The sequence below is a fragment of the Phalacrocorax aristotelis genome, chromosome 11 (assembly GCF_949628215.1).
Source record: "Phalacrocorax aristotelis chromosome 11, bGulAri2.1, whole genome shotgun sequence".
Classification (NCBI taxonomy): domain Eukaryota; kingdom Metazoa; phylum Chordata; class Aves; order Suliformes; family Phalacrocoracidae; genus Phalacrocorax; species Phalacrocorax aristotelis.
Window position 1 is genome coordinate 2027850 of NC_134286.1, and position 20131 is coordinate 2047980.

General features: G+C 54.3%; 2 protein-coding genes and 1 long non-coding RNA gene across 4 annotated transcripts; all 3 read left to right on the forward strand.

Moving 5' to 3' along the window:
- Positions 1–5649: 5649 nt before the first annotated feature.
- IGBP1 (immunoglobulin binding protein 1) lies at positions 5650–12072 on the forward strand. Of its 2 annotated transcripts, none has more exons than XM_075106570.1 (6): positions 5650–5870; positions 6160–6465; positions 8837–9032; positions 10062–10147; positions 11166–11278; positions 11546–12072. In XM_075106570.1, exons 1-6 carry the CDS (start codon positions 5683–5685, stop codon positions 11689–11691), a joined length of 1035 nt encoding a protein of 344 aa, XP_074962671.1. In that variant the 5' UTR covers positions 5650–5682; the 3' UTR covers positions 11692–12072. The 2 variants fall into 2 exon arrangements, with proteins under 2 accessions (XP_074962671.1, XP_074962670.1); XM_075106569.1 differs by having other exon boundaries at positions 5652–5870; positions 11543–12072.
- Positions 12073–13720: 1648 nt separating this feature from the next.
- LOC142063160 (diacylglycerol O-acyltransferase 2-like) lies at positions 13721–19579 on the forward strand. The gene is made up of 8 exons (XM_075106573.1): positions 13721–14084; positions 15784–15912; positions 15990–16097; positions 16349–16419; positions 16522–16726; positions 18268–18442; positions 18529–18731; positions 18862–19579. The coding sequence occupies exons 1-8, from the start codon at positions 14045–14047 to the stop codon at positions 19014–19016; spliced, it is 1086 nt and encodes a 361-aa protein (XP_074962674.1). The 5' UTR covers positions 13721–14044; the 3' UTR covers positions 19017–19579.
- Positions 16733–18000, forward strand: LOC142063161 (uncharacterized). Its single transcript, XR_012662661.1, has 2 exons — positions 16733–16830; positions 16993–18000. It is a non-coding gene; the product is annotated as an uncharacterized LOC142063161 (long non-coding RNA).
- Positions 19580–20131: the final 552 nt, after the last annotated feature.

Below are 20131 nucleotides of genomic sequence, written 5' to 3' on the forward strand. Positions count from 1 at the left end.
TCCCAGAGTGACAGTAAAGCCACAGCTGCAAGGCTTCTGAAGACCCAAGAGCTATCTCGAGTTTTTCTCTCTCAAGTTTTTCTTTTAAAATGCAATTAGGGGTTAGTCACCGGCATTCCTCAGAAAAGGGAGTCTTCAGCTGCCAGGCTGCAAAATAGCTGCAGTTTCTGTGGCCAGAGCCAGGCTGAGCCGAGAGGTGATGCAGGTACTTAATTAGGAGGACTGCTTAAATACCTTCCCTATAGCCACCTCCCTGTGCATCGCCAGATCAGAGGGAGGTGAAACCGGGAGGGGCTGTGAACTCTGCAGAGCATTGCAAAACGAGCTGGTGAGAAAAAACCAGGGGAAGGATCTTGCGCAGTGAGAGGTTCAGCCAGGAGGGTGGGAAATGTGATTTGCATTTGGTAACGACAAACACACATAGCCTGGGGTAGAGGAGAGGAGCCACAATAGCTCAGAATGCCCCGTGGAGATGTTGTGAACCCCTCCTAGAGAGGGCCCATTTGAATTTCTGCCTGGGAAAAGGCAGGGTCGGTCAAGTGCTGAATATGCAGAGTCCTCTCTTCCTCCTCTTGCTCCTTGCATCTTGACTGCAAGCCCAACAGGGAAGAGCTGGGAAAGGACTAGAGGGGTCAACCAGCAGTGAGGACCTTGGGCTCCCTTTGCGTCCTACGGGAAGTTGGAAAGCACTGTAATTAGTGCAAAGGGTCAGGCTGGCAGGAAGGACTGTGGTGGGGAGGTGACAGTTCAGTGACAATGGTCCGAGTGGGAGGTGTTGTAATCTGGGCCCACACCTGAACTCACCAGGCTTGTGAGATCTGCTGGGCTGGAAGAGTTTCCCATGGACAGAGAACCAGAGCAAGGCAGCTGGCATCAGACAATGGATCCAGAGGGAATAAACCCTGTGCTTGGTCCCAAGGGTTGAGGGGAACCGTCTGACTGGATGCATTTTCTCTCTCTGCTTGGGCAGAAAAGCCAGCGGGAAGGTGCCAGGGGAACATGGAGCCCCTTCACCCCACCTGGGCTAGCGCAAGCACCCTCTGAGGTAAAAGATGGGAAAACTTGGACCCTGCCATCACCCTCCGGTGTCTTCCAGCACCAGTCAGTGCAACTCTCTGCCAGAGAAATCAGTGCAAGAGGGCTTTTCTCTAACCCTTTGCTCCCACCACAAAGATCTCCAGCTCTGGCAGATAGCCCTTCAGGACCTGAATAAACCTGGGCAAGGACAGTAGCAGTGTGCCTGAAACCGAGAGCATCTCTGTGACAATTGTGGCTTTGCAGCCCTTCAGACCACTTCCTCACATGTTTCTTTTGCCCCGCTTTCACAGTCGGTCCTCTCCAGACTGTGGTAGGCTGCTGTCATTACCCTCTGCTTCACGAACCCTCGCCAGGCTCACTGCTAATGTGATGGATCTACCTCTTTGACTTTCCTGTCATTAGCCATTTTTCCCAATGTCTTGTGGCTTTTTGTTTATCTGTCTCTTTGGAAATGAGACTCCCGGGAGCTGAATTCTCCATGGCCATGGCAGAACTCTTTCACTTTCTGGTGTTGTGAACTGACATGGGAGAGATGGCTCTGAAAATGGCTTGCGCACAGAAGAAAACCACCTCCTTACATGAAATGTGGTGAGAACCAGGCAAAGCTTTGCTCTGAAATGCCTCCTCTTGGTTACTGCTTGATTTTAATTTGGGCTTGAAAGGAATAACGCTGGTATGAATGTGATCATTCCTGGCTGGTTAGACTTGCGCAGACAATGAAGACTGGAGAAAGGACAGTGATTTTTATGGACTCTTGACTTTGCTGCTAAAGCACTCTTCTCCCCCCCCACCCCCCCCCCCTTTTAATTTCTTTATTTCTTGAGGGATGCTGCATAAACTTATTCCAGGAGGATAATCTGAGCAAGGGCAACAAGCTGTTGGTAATCAAGTAAGCATTCTGGAGGAAGATTGACTCTGTGTTCAAGAACATGTTGGGCTGTTTCTTCCCTACAGCCCTGGATTGCAGCTCGGATAGGACCGTGGGTCAGGACCTCTGCCAGCTTTTTGCTTGTGTTCTTCCCAAAGAAAGCTAAGCCAGAACAAGGATACAGCAGGGGATGGGGCCACTGTCTGGGGGCTCAGCTGTGGATCAACATCTGTACTGCTGTAAACATCCTGGGGATGTTGCTTGGACCTTTGGCATAGTTGGTGCCCACGCTATCACACCGCAAGACACAAATATGAGTAAAGACTTGTATTCAAGGAAAAACCCTTGTATCTCTGTTCTCTTTTATTTCTGGGGTGTTCAGCAATATCATGATGCCCTAAGGATGAGAAATAATAATAGGGATTGTCCTTATGGGGATCTTCAGCTGAGGGACAGGGACAAATCAACATAGGTGAGTAACAGCCGGAAGACCTGCAGACCGAGGGCCCTTGGGCGTATCTTGACGGGCAGTTGCGGCAATGGCTGTGTGAGGTTCAGAGGGGAAGGAGACCTCCATCCCTTCTCCTAGGATGGGCAGGCCAGCATCCCTTCCAGCTCTGAACCCTCTATGTCAGCAAATTGCTCAATCAGAGTGGAAAAGCCTCAGATACCGCAGGTTTGTGGCATCCCCATCATGTCCGCAGGGGCCAGGAGGAGTCGGGTGGCATTTCTGAGCACCCTAGTCTCCCTTCACCAGCCCATATTTTTCCCTGTTGCTTGCTTAAACTCACCTGTGTTCAGTGCAGGCAGCGTCCTGGAGGCTGCTCATGGCAGACTTTCCGCATCGCCTTTCTGCCAGTACAGAGAAGATGCTGTGGCCTTCTTGTTGAGTCCCTAAATAGCAGCATCTTCCCTTTGTGCGTTGCTGGAGACGCTGCCTCCAAGGTCCATCAGAAAGTGAGTTAAAGCAGGGAAGGAGCCGCAGAACAGTCTCCTCTCCAGAGCAGAAGTTGGCATGGGCCTGTGAGCCACACTGGGGCTGCCATCCAACCGGGCTTTTCCAAGAGCATCCTCCCACCAGCCCAGAACCAGGGCCGTACAGATTTTGAGGACTTTCTCAGCTTGTGTGTGTGTCAGCCATGACCACTGTGCACATCCTGTGTGGTGGAATATGGAATTTCCAGGCGTGCTTCAGTCTGGCTGGAGCAGCGCTCGTGGGCTGCAGGATGACATGCAGAAGCTCTAACACCTTCCAGGAAGTCTGGATGTACATGTAACATGCTGGAGCTCCTGGGAAGCACCGGACAGGCTTTCTGGATGTGCACGGCCAGATGTTCTACACATGTGCATTAAATGCGATACACTGTGGTGGCTGGTTTTACTACCTGTATAATGGAAAGCACGTGGGCATGTTTCATGTCTGGAAGTGGAAATGTAAGAACACTCCAGAAGCTGAGGCTGATCCCTAGGTATTGACTTTATGCTGAAAACCTACCGCACCAAGACACCTGGCAGAACTGGGGAGAGGGAGAGATCGATCCCCAGCTTGCCAGAGCTCCAGGAGCTCCCCCTTTTTCACGTGCAGTGGGACTAATCACAGCTACTATTCCTCTAGTCACCAGCTTGAGGCTCATTGTGGTGTGAATAGGGTCTTGCTGCGTAATTATGCCTTCCAAAGATTAATTTATTTGTTTTTCTTGTGTACATTAGCTCTGTAATTAGAAGGGGCAGCTCAAAAAACCACATCCTGCCAGGCAGACCTCAGGCAGGAGAAGAACAACATGCGTGGGCACTTGCAGTTTGCTACGCTGGAGCTGAAGAGCAGACTGTGGGTGATCCTGGTCGCTAACCCTTACTGATTTCATGCCTCCGTGGTGTAACTGAAACCTCTTCTTGGCCAGCTGGGACAGCAGATAAAAACAGGACTGATTAACTTCTAGCAAGGGGATTCAGGAGCTTCCAACAAGCTAACCCACTTGGCTCTTAGAGGCAAAGCCTTCTCCACCGTAGAGGAAACCAGGCCTCACACAGATTTCCTATCCTCTTGGTCTAGTTTGCCTGGTGAGCCGGGATAACATGCTGCTCAAGGCCTGTCCTGTGCTACCTCTGATGCTCTGGGTCAAAACTGCCTCTCCTGCCCTGCAGTTTTAGGGGAGGGGAGGTGGGCTGAGATCCCATGCTCCATCCTCAGCCTATTGACAATTACGTGGAGCGCAAGCCTATGAACCTGCCTGGCTTGCTCGGAGAGGTGAAGGCCTCCAAGGAGAATGTCCTAAGGAGGTGTTTGTTAAAGATTAAACAGAGATAACCTACAGAAAGGTGATCTGTGAACTGCTCAGGGACTCTCGGGGTAACACAAAGGATAACGCAACAGAGGAGTTCGCTCTTTTGCTCTGATCCTTAGAAGTGCAGCTGAAATAAACGTTGAGTCTTAGCGGTTACAGGCGGCGATGATGTGACAGGTTTACTGTAGCTTTTAACTGATACATACAAAGGAGTAAGACGCTATACTGAGAGTGGTGTTGCCTTGATGAAAGCGAACTAGTTGTGATTGTTGGAGACACCAAAACATCTTCTGCTAGTGAAGAACAAACGGCTGTAGATTCCTGGCCTCATTCCACTTCCAATCATTATACTAATTAATTCTCCCACCGCTGGACACAGCGCTTTCCTCGCCTCCTGCCTGGCACACAGGAACGCCACAGAACGACGCCGTCGGCTCTTGACATACCGGCGCCTGCCTTTGCAGCCTGAGCAAAGCGGACGCACGGAGGGTGGCAGGAGAGTGACACCGCTGCCGGGTGCTCAGGGCGCAGCAAACGGGGACGCAAACCCACAGCTCTTCTGGTTTTTATGAGTAGCTTTTTATCGAGCTATCTCACGTAGGTATGAAGCAAACAGAGTAAATCGTAAACTGACTCATTCTTGGAGGCCGAGTGCTTCTGGCCGGCCGTGAATTATAGTTACACCATATATATTTCTCACATCTAGGTCAGTTACCTGTGTTTCTAAGGGACCAACATCAGTTCCTAAAAGCCCAGGTTTAACCCTTACCTGCCCTATGCCTATTTAAGTGTCAGAGATATTGTAAGAAGGGACTTAGGAGCTAAATAAAAAAGAAATTAGAAAGGCTGCTTAGCTTCCTTTTGTTGTAAAAAGAGTACAGAGGGAAGAAATGGAAGGTGCTGTGCTTAAACAAATAAACCGTAGGACCACGCTGCTGAGCATTCGAGCTGCGCATTGCGTGCTGCCAGGATCGTCTCTCACATTTAGGTCCCGGACTACGGAGTAAAAGCCCTGCACAGCACAAGCCTGGACTAAGTCCTGCTGTATCCTAAAGCTCAGCATCATTCAGGCTCTCCCAGGAGCAGGAGAGGACCCCGCGTGTCACCCGCCGTCCCAGCCCGAGGGGCTGCACGCTTTCTGTCCATTTATCTAAATAGCCTCAATTTTGCGGGTTTACTGGACCGCACCGCCCTTGCTCCTTCCCCGGGGGCCCCCCGCAGGGCCTGGGGAGGCCTGTGCGGCAGTCAGGAGCAGCTTCAGGCGCACCGCACGCACGTGAGGCCCCACGGCCACGCCGAGCCTCGCGTGGGCGATGCTGCCTGCCCGCCGCGGGGGTCCCCGGGCCCGGCCCTGCATTCGGCCCGCCACAACCAACATGGCGGCCGCGCTCGTTCGGGCGCCGCCGCTGCCCTCACCAAGATGGCGGCGACGGGGGGGTCATTCCCGGCCGACCCGGAAGCGGTTGGGCGGCTACGCTTTCCCGGCCCAGCATGGCGGAGGGGGCCGGTGCGGGGCCGCGGCTGGCCGAGCTGCTGGCGGCGGGCCGGCGGCTCTGGGAGGAGGTGGAGACCGGCGCCGAGCCCTCCTCGGGGGCCCCCGCCGTGCAGGATAAGGTGCGGCAGGGTCTGGATGCCCTGCAACGGGCGGCCGCCATGGTGGCGCAGCTGGACCTGTTCAGGTGAGGGGAGGGACGGGCCTGGGCCCGGATCTGGGTCTGGGTCTGGGTCTGAGCCCGAGCCCGGATCTGGGTCTGGGTCTGGGCTTGGGCCTGAGCCTGGACCTGGGTCTGGGACTGCGAGGGTCTGGGTGTGGGTCTGGGCCTGGAGGGGCCCAGTGAGGCTGTGCGAGGGCCCTCCATGCCTTCTGCCGCCTCCACACAGGCCTCCGGCCCCCACAGAGTGGGCTGGGCTTGGATGGAGCAGAGTGGGAAGGGGAAGGCTCGCCTCACCTTGCCTGTCCCCTTGTAGTGAGAACGAGGAGCTGGAGGAGATAGCTTCGGCCGACCTGAAGTACCTGCCGCTGCCTGCCCTGCTGGGGGCCCTGACGCTGAAGCAGGTCGACCTGAGCAGGAGGCTGGAGCACCTGGAGAGCGCTCGGGCCCACTTCTGGCGCTTTCTCAAGCTCTGCAGCAGCTACGGCCTGGGCAGCTTCCACCTGCCCCCCGCCAGTCCCCCCCAGGAGGAGGATGCTGGGAGCCCATCCCTGGGGGGCCCTGCTGCTGCCCAGACCAGCCTGGTGGCCATGGCGTCGAGTAGGCAAGCCAAAATCGAAAGGTAGGCTCTGACTTTGCGGTCTTTAAAGGCTTTTGGTAAGCAGTTTAAGAGAAGGGGAGAGCCTCAGGCAGTGCGAGATTGTGCGGACAGGACTGTCAGGAAGGAACTGCTTCCCTTGGTATTGGAATACTTTGATCAGGAAACATTGATTTTTAAGAGATGCACCACATTATTACTTAATGCTGTTGGGTTGTGCACGGACGGGGAGGTGCATTTATGTCTTTAGTTTCTGGTCATTGAAGAAGAGCCACGCAAAAGCTCTCATGATGGGTTCCTTAGTCACTGCTGACAGTGAAAAGCCACCCCCGTTGGAAGATACCTGCCAGTGTGCTTATTAAATCTTTAAAAAAAGAGGTGGTTTATGCCTCGTTGTCATGCTTCAGCTGGAGATTTTGACAATCAAGTTGTCAGTTATTGTGGTAGCACTGGGAGGCCCAAGCTGGGCTGGAGAGCTGTTTAAATTGCATGAATACAAAGTTATGACTTATATTCTAGAGAATAACCTCACTGAGGTGGGTTTGGGATACCAGAATACATCAGGGCCTTCAGGGTCAGCACCTCTTCAGCACAGGCTCCTTTTTGTAGCCTCGGAGCTGCACGTCACCTCCCGAGCGCAAGCAAGTTCTGTGGGTGCTGCAGGTAGGGCTTTGGTTACACATGAACCCCCCTCTCGCTGCGGCTTGTGTTTGCCTGTACCGTGACTCCTGCTTGAAGGCAAACAGGAGGTGCCTCTGTTGTGAGCTCTGCAAGCAGGTTGGTACTTGATCAGGGTGAGACATTGCAATTATATCTACTCTCAGTAAAATGCATAGACTGTATGAACAAGGATTTTCCTAAGAAGGCCTGTATCACTGCACCAACTCCAGGCCTGTCTTGTCCTAGCTGCCTTTAGCCTTGCTCTCTGAGAGAGCAGGCGCTGCAGCGTCCCAGGGGGCGGGCTGGGATTGCCACAGCCAACTGAAGAGAGCTTATCCTGCTGGGAGTGTAAAAACAAACAGGAACGGAGTGGTTTGCTTTCCTTCCCTGCAGGACAGGGCTGGGCAGTCGGGAGTGCAGCCCGTCCAGGTGTGGTTTTGGGGGTTCCCTGTGGAGCATTTGTGGATGGGTTTGTTTTTTCAGAACAACCCTTGTACGCTCCTTGTCCTTTCAGCTCCCGTAGGTTTCTAATCCTTGATTCTCACTGTTCGTTCTCCAGGTGGCACTGTAACTGAGGGAAGTGGCACGCAAGTATTTAGCCTGGAAGTGTATTAGATAGGTAGTTCCCCCCTTTAATAACTAATTCCTGGAAAGGTCAAAAAATCCAGGAGGCCAAAATTCTATTAAAAAACACCACCACCCCACCCCCAAAAAACGCCTGAGAGAAATTGGAAGTGTTTTAATCTGCCTTACAAGCAGCTCCTTGATATCTTCGTGTCATATAGAAGCAATTCAAAATAGCTATTACATTGGATTTCTCAGTGAAGGAGCTGATGAGTTAAAGTCCTGTTTTTCTCCAGGAAATTAATGTTGCCCAGCTTGCCTAATTTTACCTGGGAGGCTTAATTGTCAAGGATTGCTCAACTTTAAGGAGAAGAAAAAAATAATTGAGAGAGGCGCCTCTAAATTTAATCTGTCTTATTAAAACTGCTTTTAACAGATGGGAGATACTTAAATTACAGCACTAAACCGTCGCAACTTCCCTTTTTGTATACAGTTTTCTTTTTAAATGCATGACATTACATGAAACCTCTTACGAAGAGTAGTAAAGATCCTGTATAATGTCTAAATTTGAACTGACAGATGGAAGCGATGGGGAAGACAGGAGGAAAAGATCTTGGTGCTGCGTATATGTATATAACTGTACATTTTCAAAACCTTTTCTAAGCAGAATGGAACTCTTCTGATTTCTGTAGTTTTCATGTGTCAAAAACCTTCTGTTGTCAGTCAGATGAGGTGGGGAGATGGATCCCCCTGCTTGGCGTTTTGTCTCTTGCTTACGCATCGAGAGGTCATCAGTAAATGGTGATCCAGTGTGATCTGGTGCTGCCAGTGCTCCTCCGCCTCTCAACGGGTACGTGCCTGTAAGTCAGTGCTTTAGTTCTACAGGACTCTTGCTCAGTTGTTACGTGGGTGGGTCCTCCTCGCGCAAGGAGATCTGTCAAAGGCATGGGAGCTTTATGAACGTCTGGGATTTGTGTACCCCAGTGAGCACTGGTCAGCGACTGTCACCTCTGTGAAAAGCAGTTAGAAGAGGATTGGGACAGGAGGTGGCTCTCTAACTACGTTTGATTGAATTTCAAGAAATAGGAAATGGTTTATTTTAGAAAACACTATCTAGGTTGTGTTAGAGAACGGTTACTGAAAAGATCTCGTTTTGTCCTCTTTGAGACAGATATAAGCAGAAGAAGGAGCTGGAGAACAGGTTGGCCTCTATGAGAACCTTTGTGGAGAGCGAGCAAGCAGATGAGGATCAGATACGGGAATATTACATACTGCAAATCCAGAAATGGATCAACACCAGCCTTGAGGAAATTGAGAGTATTGACCAAGAAATGGTCATCCTGAGGAGCAGAGGTACAGCAAAGCAGGTATGAGATCTCTCTTGCACTGCGGGTCCTACGAACTCTGGGTAGTCAGACCTGCTGGTAGATGCTGTTGCAAGTAAATGAACCACAGAGGAATTCAACAGCAGAGTTTCATAAGTTTTATTCTGTGAATTCCCAACTGAAATTTAGCTCAGTCACAGCACAAGCAGGTGGGGTTTGGTTTAATCCTGAATGAGCAGTGGTCTGATTTTTGGATTAGTCACTGTCTGGTGCTACCACATGTTCTAGACAGTTATGGCTTGTGAAATGCTAGAGCGTCGAGTGTCAGAGCTGAACCAGTCTGCGTGCAGAGGCTGTTCTCCACCTTGCTGGGTTCTGCCAGACCATTAACTCTAAAGAACTAAGTATATCTGTAAATTAAAAGAAGACCCTTGTGATTTCTTTCAAACCTATGCTTCTGGGATACAAAGCGTCCACATTACAGAAAGAAATGCCTGTTCTGAATGCTGAAAGCTTCTCATAGACCTGCTGTTCCTGTCTAGAACAGTGTTCCTGGGCTTTTTGTTACTCACCTAAATTGTCTGACTAGAAATAAAAACCCATAATGTGCTGACATAGACCATAGTCCAGCGTTTTTGGCGCAGCTGGTTTGTGTAGTTCATTATTGGCGTTGCAGAACTCTGCTCTTGTGTGGGTTGCCTGGTGCCCTTGGTGATACCACTGGGAACGATGGGGTCTACTCGCTTCAGAGTGTTCTGCGTTTGATCTCTGGGAAAAATAAGCTCTATTTCATGCTTTGATCTGAGCTGATCTGGTTTAGCTCTGTCAGCTTTCCACTTTGATCAGAACGGGTGTGTAACAAAGACACAAGGAGAAGTGATTTGTAGAAGCTCACAGGTGGAGTTCATGATTTAAACTGGATTAAGGCCCAAAGTGTCCATCTTGGGATGTTCCTCTGACAGCAGAGGCGTTCCTCTTCTACAAGACCTTTAATAAGTTGTTGGGGGTGGGAAGCAGTGAAGGGGATTCTCGTCTACGCGATTATCTCATGACTATTGTTTGCACCTTCAGTCTTCAGCACCACCACATGGTACTTCTCGGCAAGCCAGGGCTCCACTGAAACCTTTCATTCTTACCCGAGATGCTGCTCAGGCTAAGTATGTTGTTTAATGATTATTTAGACACAGGACAAGGCAGTGGTCTGTTCTCACCTCAACCTTAAAATACTCTTTCAAGTGCAGAAAACCAGTCGTTACCTCCGGACACTCTGGGCAGCATATGTCACATCAAGATGGCATGGGTCGTGCGTCTGGGCAGGGGGTGGGGGGATCATCTAATGCATTTCTTGAACTTTCTCTGATTTCTTCTGTTACCAGCACACTGCAGCAGCTTGGCTAATGCTGCTTCCTCCTGTTGGGGGGACAGAAGAGGAGATTGTAATAAGCAAATATTACTGTGTTAGTTTATAGGCCACATGCTTGCTGTTTAGTAAGCTGCGGAGAGGCAAGGCTTATCTGCCCCTCTAACCTCTGTGTGATATAACAGGATTGTTCACTGTTAAAATAGAGCCCAGCAGAAAAGCACATGTGTTCTCTTAATCTAATATAAACTCTGGAAGATTTCACTGAGTTCCAACAAGTGATCTTAGGGGCTGGGAAGTTGCGATACCTGCTAGCGAACCGTCAGTCACAAGAATACAGTTTTTAACTGCAAGGCTTTGTGGCACCCTGAGATTCTTGCAAGGAATATGGCAGCTAAAGCACAAAATGGGATAGAAACCACATTTCTTCTCGTGCTTTTGACATTATTTGCCCTGAGCCTTCCATATATCTATTTAGCCAAGCAGTGCCTAATTCAGTTCCCAGGGGCCTCCTTGGCAAGCTGTAGTAACACAGTGTTCTCCTTTGGGCTGGAGAAGCGACTGAAGGCCTTTGGACTAGAACAGTCTTCCCCTCCCTAAACTAGCAGGGTGAACTCTTTAAATGATGTTACGGAAATCTGTTGCTGAAGGCCCAAGCTGTAGAAATACGTTTGTTCTCAAGCCCTCCTTGATAACAAGCCATATGTTTTTAGTACAAATTGAATTACAGAGTAGTTCTGTGCATGGTTGTTGCTGCGTCGGCTCATTCGTAGAGATGTAAAGTGCCGCCTTTGAGTGCCCCTCTCTTCCTGTAGAGTGTTTGGTGCTGGATATCCCGGCCTGCCTACGATGACCGTGGATGACTGGTATGAGCAGCGCAGAAGGCAAGGGGTCGTGTCTGGTCAGAGCGCGCCTCAGAGAGCACCAGGTACAGAGCGGCAAAGCTTGGAATAAAGAATTTGGGAAGCTGGTGGAGGGGGGAGGGTGAACAGGGATATGTTCAGGGTGTAAAACACCCACTGACTGAGGAAGAGGAAGAACAGACTTCATCAGGCTGTGAGAATAACTGGATTGCTAGACTGCTCTTTGACAATTCCTGCTTTCTGTTGAGACCGGCTCCTGGCAGGGCTTCTCTTTTGAGAACTTGACTAGGGATCTTCCACCGTCCCTCACTCCTGTTCTTGACCTTCAGCAGGTATAACTGAGGAAGAGTTGCAGGAGCAGCAGCAAGAGAAAAAAGAGGAGGAGGACGATGAGGATGCTCTTCAAAAAGCTCGAAACTGGGATGACTGGAAAGATACACACCCAAGAGGCTATGGCAACCGGCAGAATGTGGGCTGATGCTCTCGCTGCAGAGGGAGCAGGGCCTGGAAATCCTGTAAGAATTGCCTGTGTCCTGGAGATATAGGAGTAAATACACTGTACATACACGGAGGTATCCTTGGCTTCTCTGGGAGGCACCGGAGGCAGAGGAGTGAACATAAGTTTGCTCTGGTTTACGTTAAATGTCAGACTGAGTGCACTGGTCGTGTACAGTGGTACCACAGAGCTCCTGTCAGGTGGAGCTCTTTCCGAGGGGTCAGACTGCCTCTGTTCTCCCAGTCAGAGGAAGTCCTTGAAAGAAAAGTACATGAATTTGGAAACTGCTCATTGTATTGTGGGTGGATGTATTTATTTTTTTCCTCTATATTTTAAGCAAAATAAAATCTCTTGTGCTGCCTAGTTTTTGTTGTGCAAATCCCTTGCTCTTCGTCCTAGGCTCTTAGAGCAAGTCTGTTAAGGCTGGTTTCCAGCAACCAGGGGAGTTGGGGATGGGAAATAGGCAATGTCAGACGGGCAGACTTTTTGGCCGAGGCTTCTGAACGCACCAGCTTGCAGTGCAGCGTTCACGTCAGCAGGGAGGTCTGTGTGCAGCCAGGCGTTCGGCTGTGGCCTTTCCACAGGCTTGTCCCGCTGTTCCTCCCCGAGCGGGCAGGCTGAAGTGGTTTGGCATTTTTTTGGCGTTAAGTAGGTCGGGCGCTTCGAGGGCAATGTCTTGAAGTGCTGATACTACACATAGTACAAATGCCTTAATAGAAATGTTTGTCCTTTTTGCTCAGCATAACGTGGGGTCTGCGTGGCCACAGCACGCATACTGTGTGCGCAACGTGTGTGTGTCCAGACGTCTTGCAGAGCCCTACGGGGCCAACACTGGCACAAATGGTGCCGTATTCGAGCCAGGTAGCACACTGTTTGTCGGTGTGCTTTGAAGTCTACTTACAGAGTAACCCTGAAGAGGTGAAAACCCTTTCTGGATTCCTCTGAAGTTAGTTTGAACAGCTGCTGGCACTAATCCTGAACTGAGTGAGAAGAGAGGGGGCATGACTGGTCTGCTTTACCTGGCACTGACCCGGCATGCGGTGGGTGTTACTGGGCGAGAAAGTGAGGAATCGTAGCGGGAAGCTCTGGAGTCGCTCAGCGTGGGCTGGCAGCTGTGCCTGCAGTCGTTCTAAAGCTCTTAACAAATGTTGGGGTAAAAAAAATCCCCACAGAGCATCACCGCAGCTTGCGTATGTGGCAGTGTGTCACCTGGAGCCGGCCAGGAGGCATTTACCCTCTTTGATTTGGTGCAGTTGGGTTCATCAGCAAAGCACTCCCTTACCTCTGGGGACAGTGCGATTCCGAAAGAATCTGGGGGTTTTCCTCCCTGTTAGCATGATTCAGGCATGCCTGAGGGGCCAGCTAGGCTGCAGGGGAGCTTCGACATGTTATGTGTAGCAATCTGCAATCTCGGCTCCTCTTAACTGATCTACATCTGTGAGTGCTGTTGCACCCTTTCTAGTCTCTACAATCTACAACAGCAGTTTATGAGTGTTTGTGGGTTCCTGGGTTCCAAACCTCTCCTGTGAAACGTTTTTCACTTTAACAGCATGTGCAGTCCTACTGATGCTATATATGATAATGTATATCTATATATATTTATCCTTTCCATACAGATGACGTTAGCCAGCTCTTCCTAGCGAGAACCTCTGGCGAGGTAGATCCTGAGAAGTAGCTTGAGTGAATTAGTTCCTGTGGCTTTTTGCTGTTCCTTTGGCCGTTAGGCCCCATCTCAGTGCTGCTTTTGTGCTGCTCTTCTTTCCTTCTCATTTTTTTTCCCTCCAGTCCTCTCCAGGCAGTGCTCCAGTCTTCCTGGGCTAGCAGGCAGGGCTAGCTGACCCCGGTGCCCCTCTTAGGGGTGGAAGAGGAGGGGATGGTGCTGGGCGCTGGGGCTGAGGGTCAGGGCCCGCCTGGCAGGCTGTGTTCCTGTACTGCGGGAGCTTCGGGATGACGTTTTCGGGCGGTTCTGGAGGGGAGGCACACCGGTAGAGCATGACAGCGGTTTGTGAAATACCCAAAGTGTGGACGGTACCATTCCTGGGGGACGGCGGCCACCGCCAGTGCCGGCAGCGGTGTCTTTCCAAGGAGCGGCGGCTGCCCTTCTCGAGAGCAGCTTCTCGCCGCTCGCTGTGACTCCTCATCCTCCCAAGGACCATCAGTTCTTCTCCTTGCTCTGCAAGCCACGACTGGAGCGTGTCCGCTCCCCTCCACAGCAGACGGTTGCCTTGGATCAGCCGGTTGAAGCAGCTGGATACACAATCAATCGCGCTCTGGTATTTCCAAACTCGCCTTTTAACCTGCTGAACCAGGGTCTGGCGCAGAACTCCTTGCCGCCATGAAAACAATTATTGCAGCCTGTTCCCAAAATCTTAGTGGTAAGATATTTCCAAAGCGTGTTTGAATGGTGTCTGATGCGCTGGCGATGCGAGGAACTGCTCATGCAACTAGCATTTGTTGTCACTATTGTCTATTGGCTTTAGACTGCTTAGGGGAAAGGGAGGTGTTCGGAGCAATTTGGGGTTAGCAGCACCAGAGGAAAACATACAGTTGCTCAATAGGAATGAAATTTCTGACAATGCATTCGGTAACGTTACTCCCGCAAGATGCTCCAGAGTGCTGCAAATTCCCCTTCGTCTTTCCTTGCTGCCCCAGGCCGCAGAATCCTAATTTCTGGGTTTGAAGAGCGTTCTGTCGCCGTCGACAGGGCTGGCAGCGGAACCCCCAGGGTTTCTCCATTTTCTGTCTGTGGTCTGGACATTCACGGGGTGCTTGGGGGGAGCTAGAAAAACGAACTAAAAAAAGCAACTGTTTGGTAGGCACAAATTCGCTAGGCAGAGCTCTGCTTCTCCCCTGGAAAAAAAAAAAGGGGGGGCTTTGGAAGTTGACACCGGCGGGGGTGTGCGGGTGGCCGGGCTTCTGGGGAAGCCTCGCTGGGCATGCAGGGACGGGCAGGAGGGATCGCTTAAAGCTCGGCACGCTGCTCAGGGGAGAGGGAAAACAATTCTTTGATGCTGGTGGTGACTCCAGTGTTTAATTTATTTCAATTGTCCCATTCATGGAGAGAGCCAGGAGGAGTTGAACCTCCCTCAGCTACCCAAACTGGGGTTTGGTGGCTCGCCTCCCACCCGAGGATCCCACTAGGGACCTGAGGGTCCCTGGCCAGGGGAGCCATAGGGACAGGTCTGCTCCTGTCTCACCCTGAGCATCTCTCTGTCTGGCCAGCAGGCTGATTTTGGGTTGTTTTCCCAAGAAAATAAGGCTATTGTGATACAAGGGTTGGCATGGCTCGCTGCAGTGGCCATGCCAGGTGGTCTCGGCCACAGTGGACCTTTGTCCAGGAGCAGTGCGCCGCTGGGACCAGCGCCTTGGGCCCGTTTCAGGGAGGAGGGATGGGGCCGCGCCTGGAGTTTGGATCCTGGCGCCTGGCCCAGGCCGGTTAATGGTTCACCAAGGTTGGCTGGAGGGAAGGGGGCGGCACGGGGAGTGGAGCGGCCATGGGCTGCTGGACTGTCCCTCGTGGGATGCAAGGCTCATCGGGGGCGGCCAGCCTCGGCCACCTGGCTCGGCCCCTGGCCGCTGTCCTTGGGGCTTGCTGCGGGGCGGACACTGCCCTGCACCTCCCTGCTGCACCAGCCTGGCTAAGAAAACCCTGAATTATCTATGAGCCTGAACGTCCCCTGGTCTTCGGGAACCTTGGCACAGTGCAAGACATGCCCCTGCGCTTGGCTCCACTGGTGCACCCAGGCTCACAGGCGCATTTGTTTTGGGCTTAGGGGTGCCCAACCTGCCAGCTGCCCCCTGCTTGGAGCAGGGCTGGCCCCAGAGTAGGCTCCAGTTGCCCAGGGCCACCTCCTGGCATGGTCCAGAGCTCTCTGAGGATGAGCATCCCCCACCCCATCCCATCCTTCCTTGCCCAACTGCTTCATCCTTCCCATCCTACCTCCCGCCTTGCCCCCCATGCCCCAACCCCAGCAGCCACAGGTACCACCAGACCAGGACACCCCCCAGGCCAGCCGGGACAGCATTTCCACAACCCGTGCTGTTTTGGGCTGGGTGCCCCGTCCCTCCTCGCAGGCAGCCGCGCCAGCATCCACACTGCCCTGCGCACCCTGCTCGCAGCACCCTGGCCCTCACAGCGAGACATCCGCTCCTGGCTCCAGCTCCTCTCTGTGCTGCAGTGGGTGCTCAGCTTCCTGCTGCTGGGTGAGTAGGGGGCTGTGGGGGAGGATCCCAGCAGGGTGGGCGTGCACCTGCTCACCCCCTCTCCGTGGCTCCTGCAGGAACTGTCAGCCTGCTGCTCCTCATTTACCTGGTGTTCACCAGCTTCTGGCCCATCTCTGCACTCTACCTGGCCTGGATCATCTTCGACTGGGACACGCCGGAGAAAGGTGGGGATGGGCAGAGCCCCCCCGCTTCCTCCAGCTTTGCAGCAGGATGGGGTGTGGGGTCCCCCCTTTCCCTGGGTCCGTCCCAGCACAGCAAATGGGGAGCACCATACCCCATCTGCTCTTTCCCTCCTCTCCCCCGTCATCATCGTGGTGGGAAGAGGGATGCGGCAGGTCCGCAGGGAGTGTTTCCCACGGGTCCTGCTGCCTGCTGGGGTGGGTGTCATCTCCTGCCATCCCTCCCTGGTTTGCAGGTGGCAGGAGGCTGCCGTGCCTGCGGCGATGGCCCGTGTGGAACCACTTTCGGGATTATTTCCCCGTGAAGGTACGGCGTGGGGAGCCGGGACGGGATGTTCGTGCGGGTGGAGGTACCACCCAAAAGGACGTGCCGCCGTTATGTCCCCACAACACTATTTTGTCCCTGCAGCTGGTGAAGACGCATGACCTGTCCCCCAGCCACAACTACATCATCGGCTCCCACCCCCACGGCATCCTCTGCGTCGGCGCCTTCTGCAACTTCATCACGGGCTCGACGGGCTTCGGGGAGATGTTCCCGGGCATCCGGCCCTTCCTCACCACCCTGGCCGGCAACTTCCGCCTGCCCGTCTTCAGGGAGTACCTGATGAGCGGGGGTGAGGGTCCGAGGGCGGCGGGGCAGGCGCCCTTACGGGCATGGAGGGCACCCTCACGGGCAGCCCTGCAGGCATGGCCTGCTGTGCTGCCTTGAGCTAAGTGGGTGCCCCAGGGATGCACCCCCCTGCCTGTCCCGCTCCTGCCCACCTCTGCCTGCTGCCATGGAGAGAGCAATGCCCACGGGCACGGGGGACTCCAGCGGGGCTCCAGGGGGGCTCCCCGGTCCCATCTGTGGGGAAACCCGGGAGCAGGCAGGGCAGAGGAGGTGCCCTGCCTGAACTCCACCCACACCTTGCCTGCACTCTGCCTGCACCCTGCCCGCAGGGCTGGCAGCCCGGGGGTCCCCGCCCTCCCTGGGAGCTCTCTCGCAGCAGGGGGCGCCCTTGCACCGTCCCTTGCACGGGCCTTGCACTGTCCCTTACATGCGCCTTGCACGGTCCTTGCACTGTCCGTTGCATGCTCCTTGCATGCTCCTTGCACTGTCCCTTACATGCGCCTTGCACGGTCCTTGCACTGTCCGTTGCATGCTCCTTGCATGCTCCTTGCACTGTCCCTTACATGCGCCTTGCACGGTCCTTGCACTGTCCGTTGCATGCTCCTTGCATGCTCCTTGCACTGTCCCTTACATGCGCCTTGCACGGTCCTTGCACTGTCCGTTGCATGCTCCTTGCATGCTCCTTGCACTGTCCCTTACATGCGCCTTGCACGGTCCTTGCACTGTCCGTTGCATGCTCCTTGCATGCTCCTTGCACTGTCCCTTACATGCGCCTTGCACGGTCCTTGCACTGTCCGTTGCATGCTCCTTGCATGCTCCTTGCACTGTCCCTTACATGCGCCTTGCACGGTCCTTGCACTGTCCGTTGCATGCTCCTTGCATGCTCCTTGCACTGTCCCTTACATGCGCCTTGCACGGTCCTTGCACTGTCCGTTGCATGCTCCTTGCATGCTCCTTGCACTGTCCCTTACATGCGCCTTGCACGGTCCTTGCACTGTCCCTTACATGCGCCTTGCACGGTCCCTTGTACTGTCCGTTGCATGCTCCTTGCATGCTCCTTGCACTGTCCCTTACATGCGCCTTGCACGGTCCTTGCACTGTCCCTTACATGCGCCTTGCACGGTCCCTTGTACTGTCCATTGCATGCTCCTTGCATGCTCCTTGCACTGTCCCTTACATGCTCCTTGCACAGTCCTTGCACTGTCCCTTACATGCGCCTTGCACAGTCCCACCAGGCATGGTCCCTTGTACTGTCCATTGCATGTTCCTTGCACTGTCCCTTGCAGGGTCCTTGCACTGTCCCTTACATGCTCCTTGCAGAGTCCCACCAGGCACGGTCCTCACACTGTCCATTGGATGGTCCCACCAGGCACGGTCCCTTGCATGGTCCTTGCACAGTCTTTGCATGGCCCTTGTACCTTGCATGGCCCTTGCATGGGTCCCACCAGACACGGTCCCTTGTGGGGGGTCCCTCGCAGGGTCCCCATCACCTGGGCGCTGCACGGGCAGGCAGTCCCACAGCACCGGTTGTCTGTTCCACCGCAGGCCTGTGCCCAGTGACACGCCGCGCCATCGGGTACCTGCTGTCCAAGAACGGCACTGGCAACGCGGTAGCCATCGTCATCGGCGGTGCAGCCGAGTCGCTCTCCTGCCGTCCAGGTGTCACCACGCTCATCCTGAAGAACCGCAAGGGATTTGTCCGCATGGCCCTGCAGCACGGGTGGGTCATGGGCACCGCTGCCACCGCTGCTGTGGGGCTCCAGGGGTCCCAGCACCCCATCACCACTCACCATGTCCCCTCCACAGGGCCTACCTTGTCCCCTCCTTCTCCTTTGGGGAGAACGACCTCTTCCGTCAGGTGGTCTTTGAGGAGGGCAGCTGGATGAGGAGCATCCAGCAGCGCTTTCAGAAGATGATGGGCTTCGCTCCCTGTGTCTTCTACGGCCGGGGTCTCACCTCCGTCCAGTCCCGGGGCTTCCTCCCCTATGCCAGACCCATCACCACTGTTGGTAAGCGTTGCCCATCAGGATGGAGGGGACCCCCAGAAGGTGGAGGGGCAGAGGAGGACACCCTGCAATGTCCCCAGTGAGCCAAGGGCATCCCTGAGCTGCCTGCCTGACCTTCCTCCCCTCCCGACAGTGGGAGAGCCACTGGCAGTGCCCAAGATCGAGGACCCAAGCTGCGAGACGGTGGACATGTACCACGAGATGTACGTCCGCTCCCTGCTCAAGCTCTTCAACGAGAACAAGACCAAATACGGGCTGTCGGAGACGGACGAGCTGCACATCCTCTGAGTGCGCCAGTGCCGGCGGCCAGATCCTGGCTCACAAGGGCAGCGGGCTCTTGTGGGTGGGGATTTCAGCCGGCCCGGCACGAGGAACACACGGGGGACGGTCCCCACTCCAGCCCTCTGCTCCTCCAGCAGAAAAACCTGTGCGGGAGGTGGGAGGAGAGGAGGAAGTGAGGGGAAGGGGAGATTGGGAAAGGGTTCCCCTTGAAAGGGGTTTGGAGGAGCTGTGGGTGACACAGCCATCCCCTGAGGACGTGGGGCTGTTGTGGGAGGGCCAGCGATGGCCAGGGTCCCCACAAAATAGCCAGGACACCGCGAGCTGAGGGAGGGGGCATCATGGGAGGAGGGAACGAGATGGGATTTTTTGGGGTGGCATCCCCATGGTGAGTGGGACCAGGCTGGGGAGACATCCCCCTCTGGGGTGGAGGGGGGACACTCCCAGACTTGGGCACCCATGGAAGTGGCCTCAGCTGGGACCGTGTGGCCCTGGGCAAGGGGCAGGTGCTGGTCTGGCCCCAGATGAGCCTTTTCTGTCGCCTCTGTACCCAATACAGATTTCCAACCCGCCCTGTTGCTGCCTGTGCGTGCTGGGGGGGGCAGGATCAGCGGCACCGCAGCCATACCCCTGCACTCCCCGTGTGGGTGCGCCCGCCACCCACCCGTGCCCCCTCCCTGGCAGCCCCATCTCCAGGGCTGTGGCTGTGCTTTGCGGGCACCCTTGCAGTGCTCAGGTGCAACGAAGCAGTTCCCATGTCCACCTGGGTCACGTTGGATGTAATGGGAGGTGAGGGGCAGCAGCTGCTCTTACTGGGTTAATTGGGCTCAGGAGGGAGGTCTCCTCTCTGTCTGCTTTGGGCTCAGCGGTGAGGGAGGGGGGCTCTCTGGGTACCACTGTCTGGTGGGATGGGAATGCCGGGCTGGGATGTGGCATCCCTGGGGCCCTCTCCCTCTCCGGCTGACCTGGGCAGCTCCTGGTGGGATGTGGCTGCGTGCGGTCGGTGCCATGCCTTGGGGGGGGTGACACCCCGAAGATGCTATGGGCATCTCTTCCCTAGGCATGTGCTGGTAGGACTCATGGGGGGGCAATAGGGGGCAGCCCCTCACCGGTGTCCCCATGCT

Bases quoted from the DNA above. Each gene is read 5' to 3' on its own strand.
- IGBP1 (XM_075106569.1), top strand. From the start codon at position 5,683: ATGGCGGAGGGGGCCGGTGCGGGGCCGCGGCTGGCCGAGCTGCTGGCG. The intron at 5,871-6,159 runs GTGAGGGGAGGG...GTCCCCTTGTAG, and splicing joins GCGCAGCTGGACCTGTTCAG to TGAGAACGAGGAGCTGGAGG. The intron at 10,148-11,165 runs GTATGTTGTTTA...CTCTTCCTGTAG, and splicing joins CGAGATGCTGCTCAGGCTAA to AGTGTTTGGTGCTGGATATC.
- LOC142063160 (XM_075106573.1), top strand. From the start codon at position 14,045: ATGAAAACAATTATTGCAGCCTGTTCCCAAAATCTTAGTG. The intron at 15,913-15,989 runs GTGAGTAGGGGG...TGGCTCCTGCAG, and splicing joins GCTCAGCTTCCTGCTGCTGG to GAACTGTCAGCCTGCTGCTC. The intron at 16,727-18,267 runs GTGAGGGTCCGA...GTTCCACCGCAG, and splicing joins GGAGTACCTGATGAGCGGGG to GCCTGTGCCCAGTGACACGC.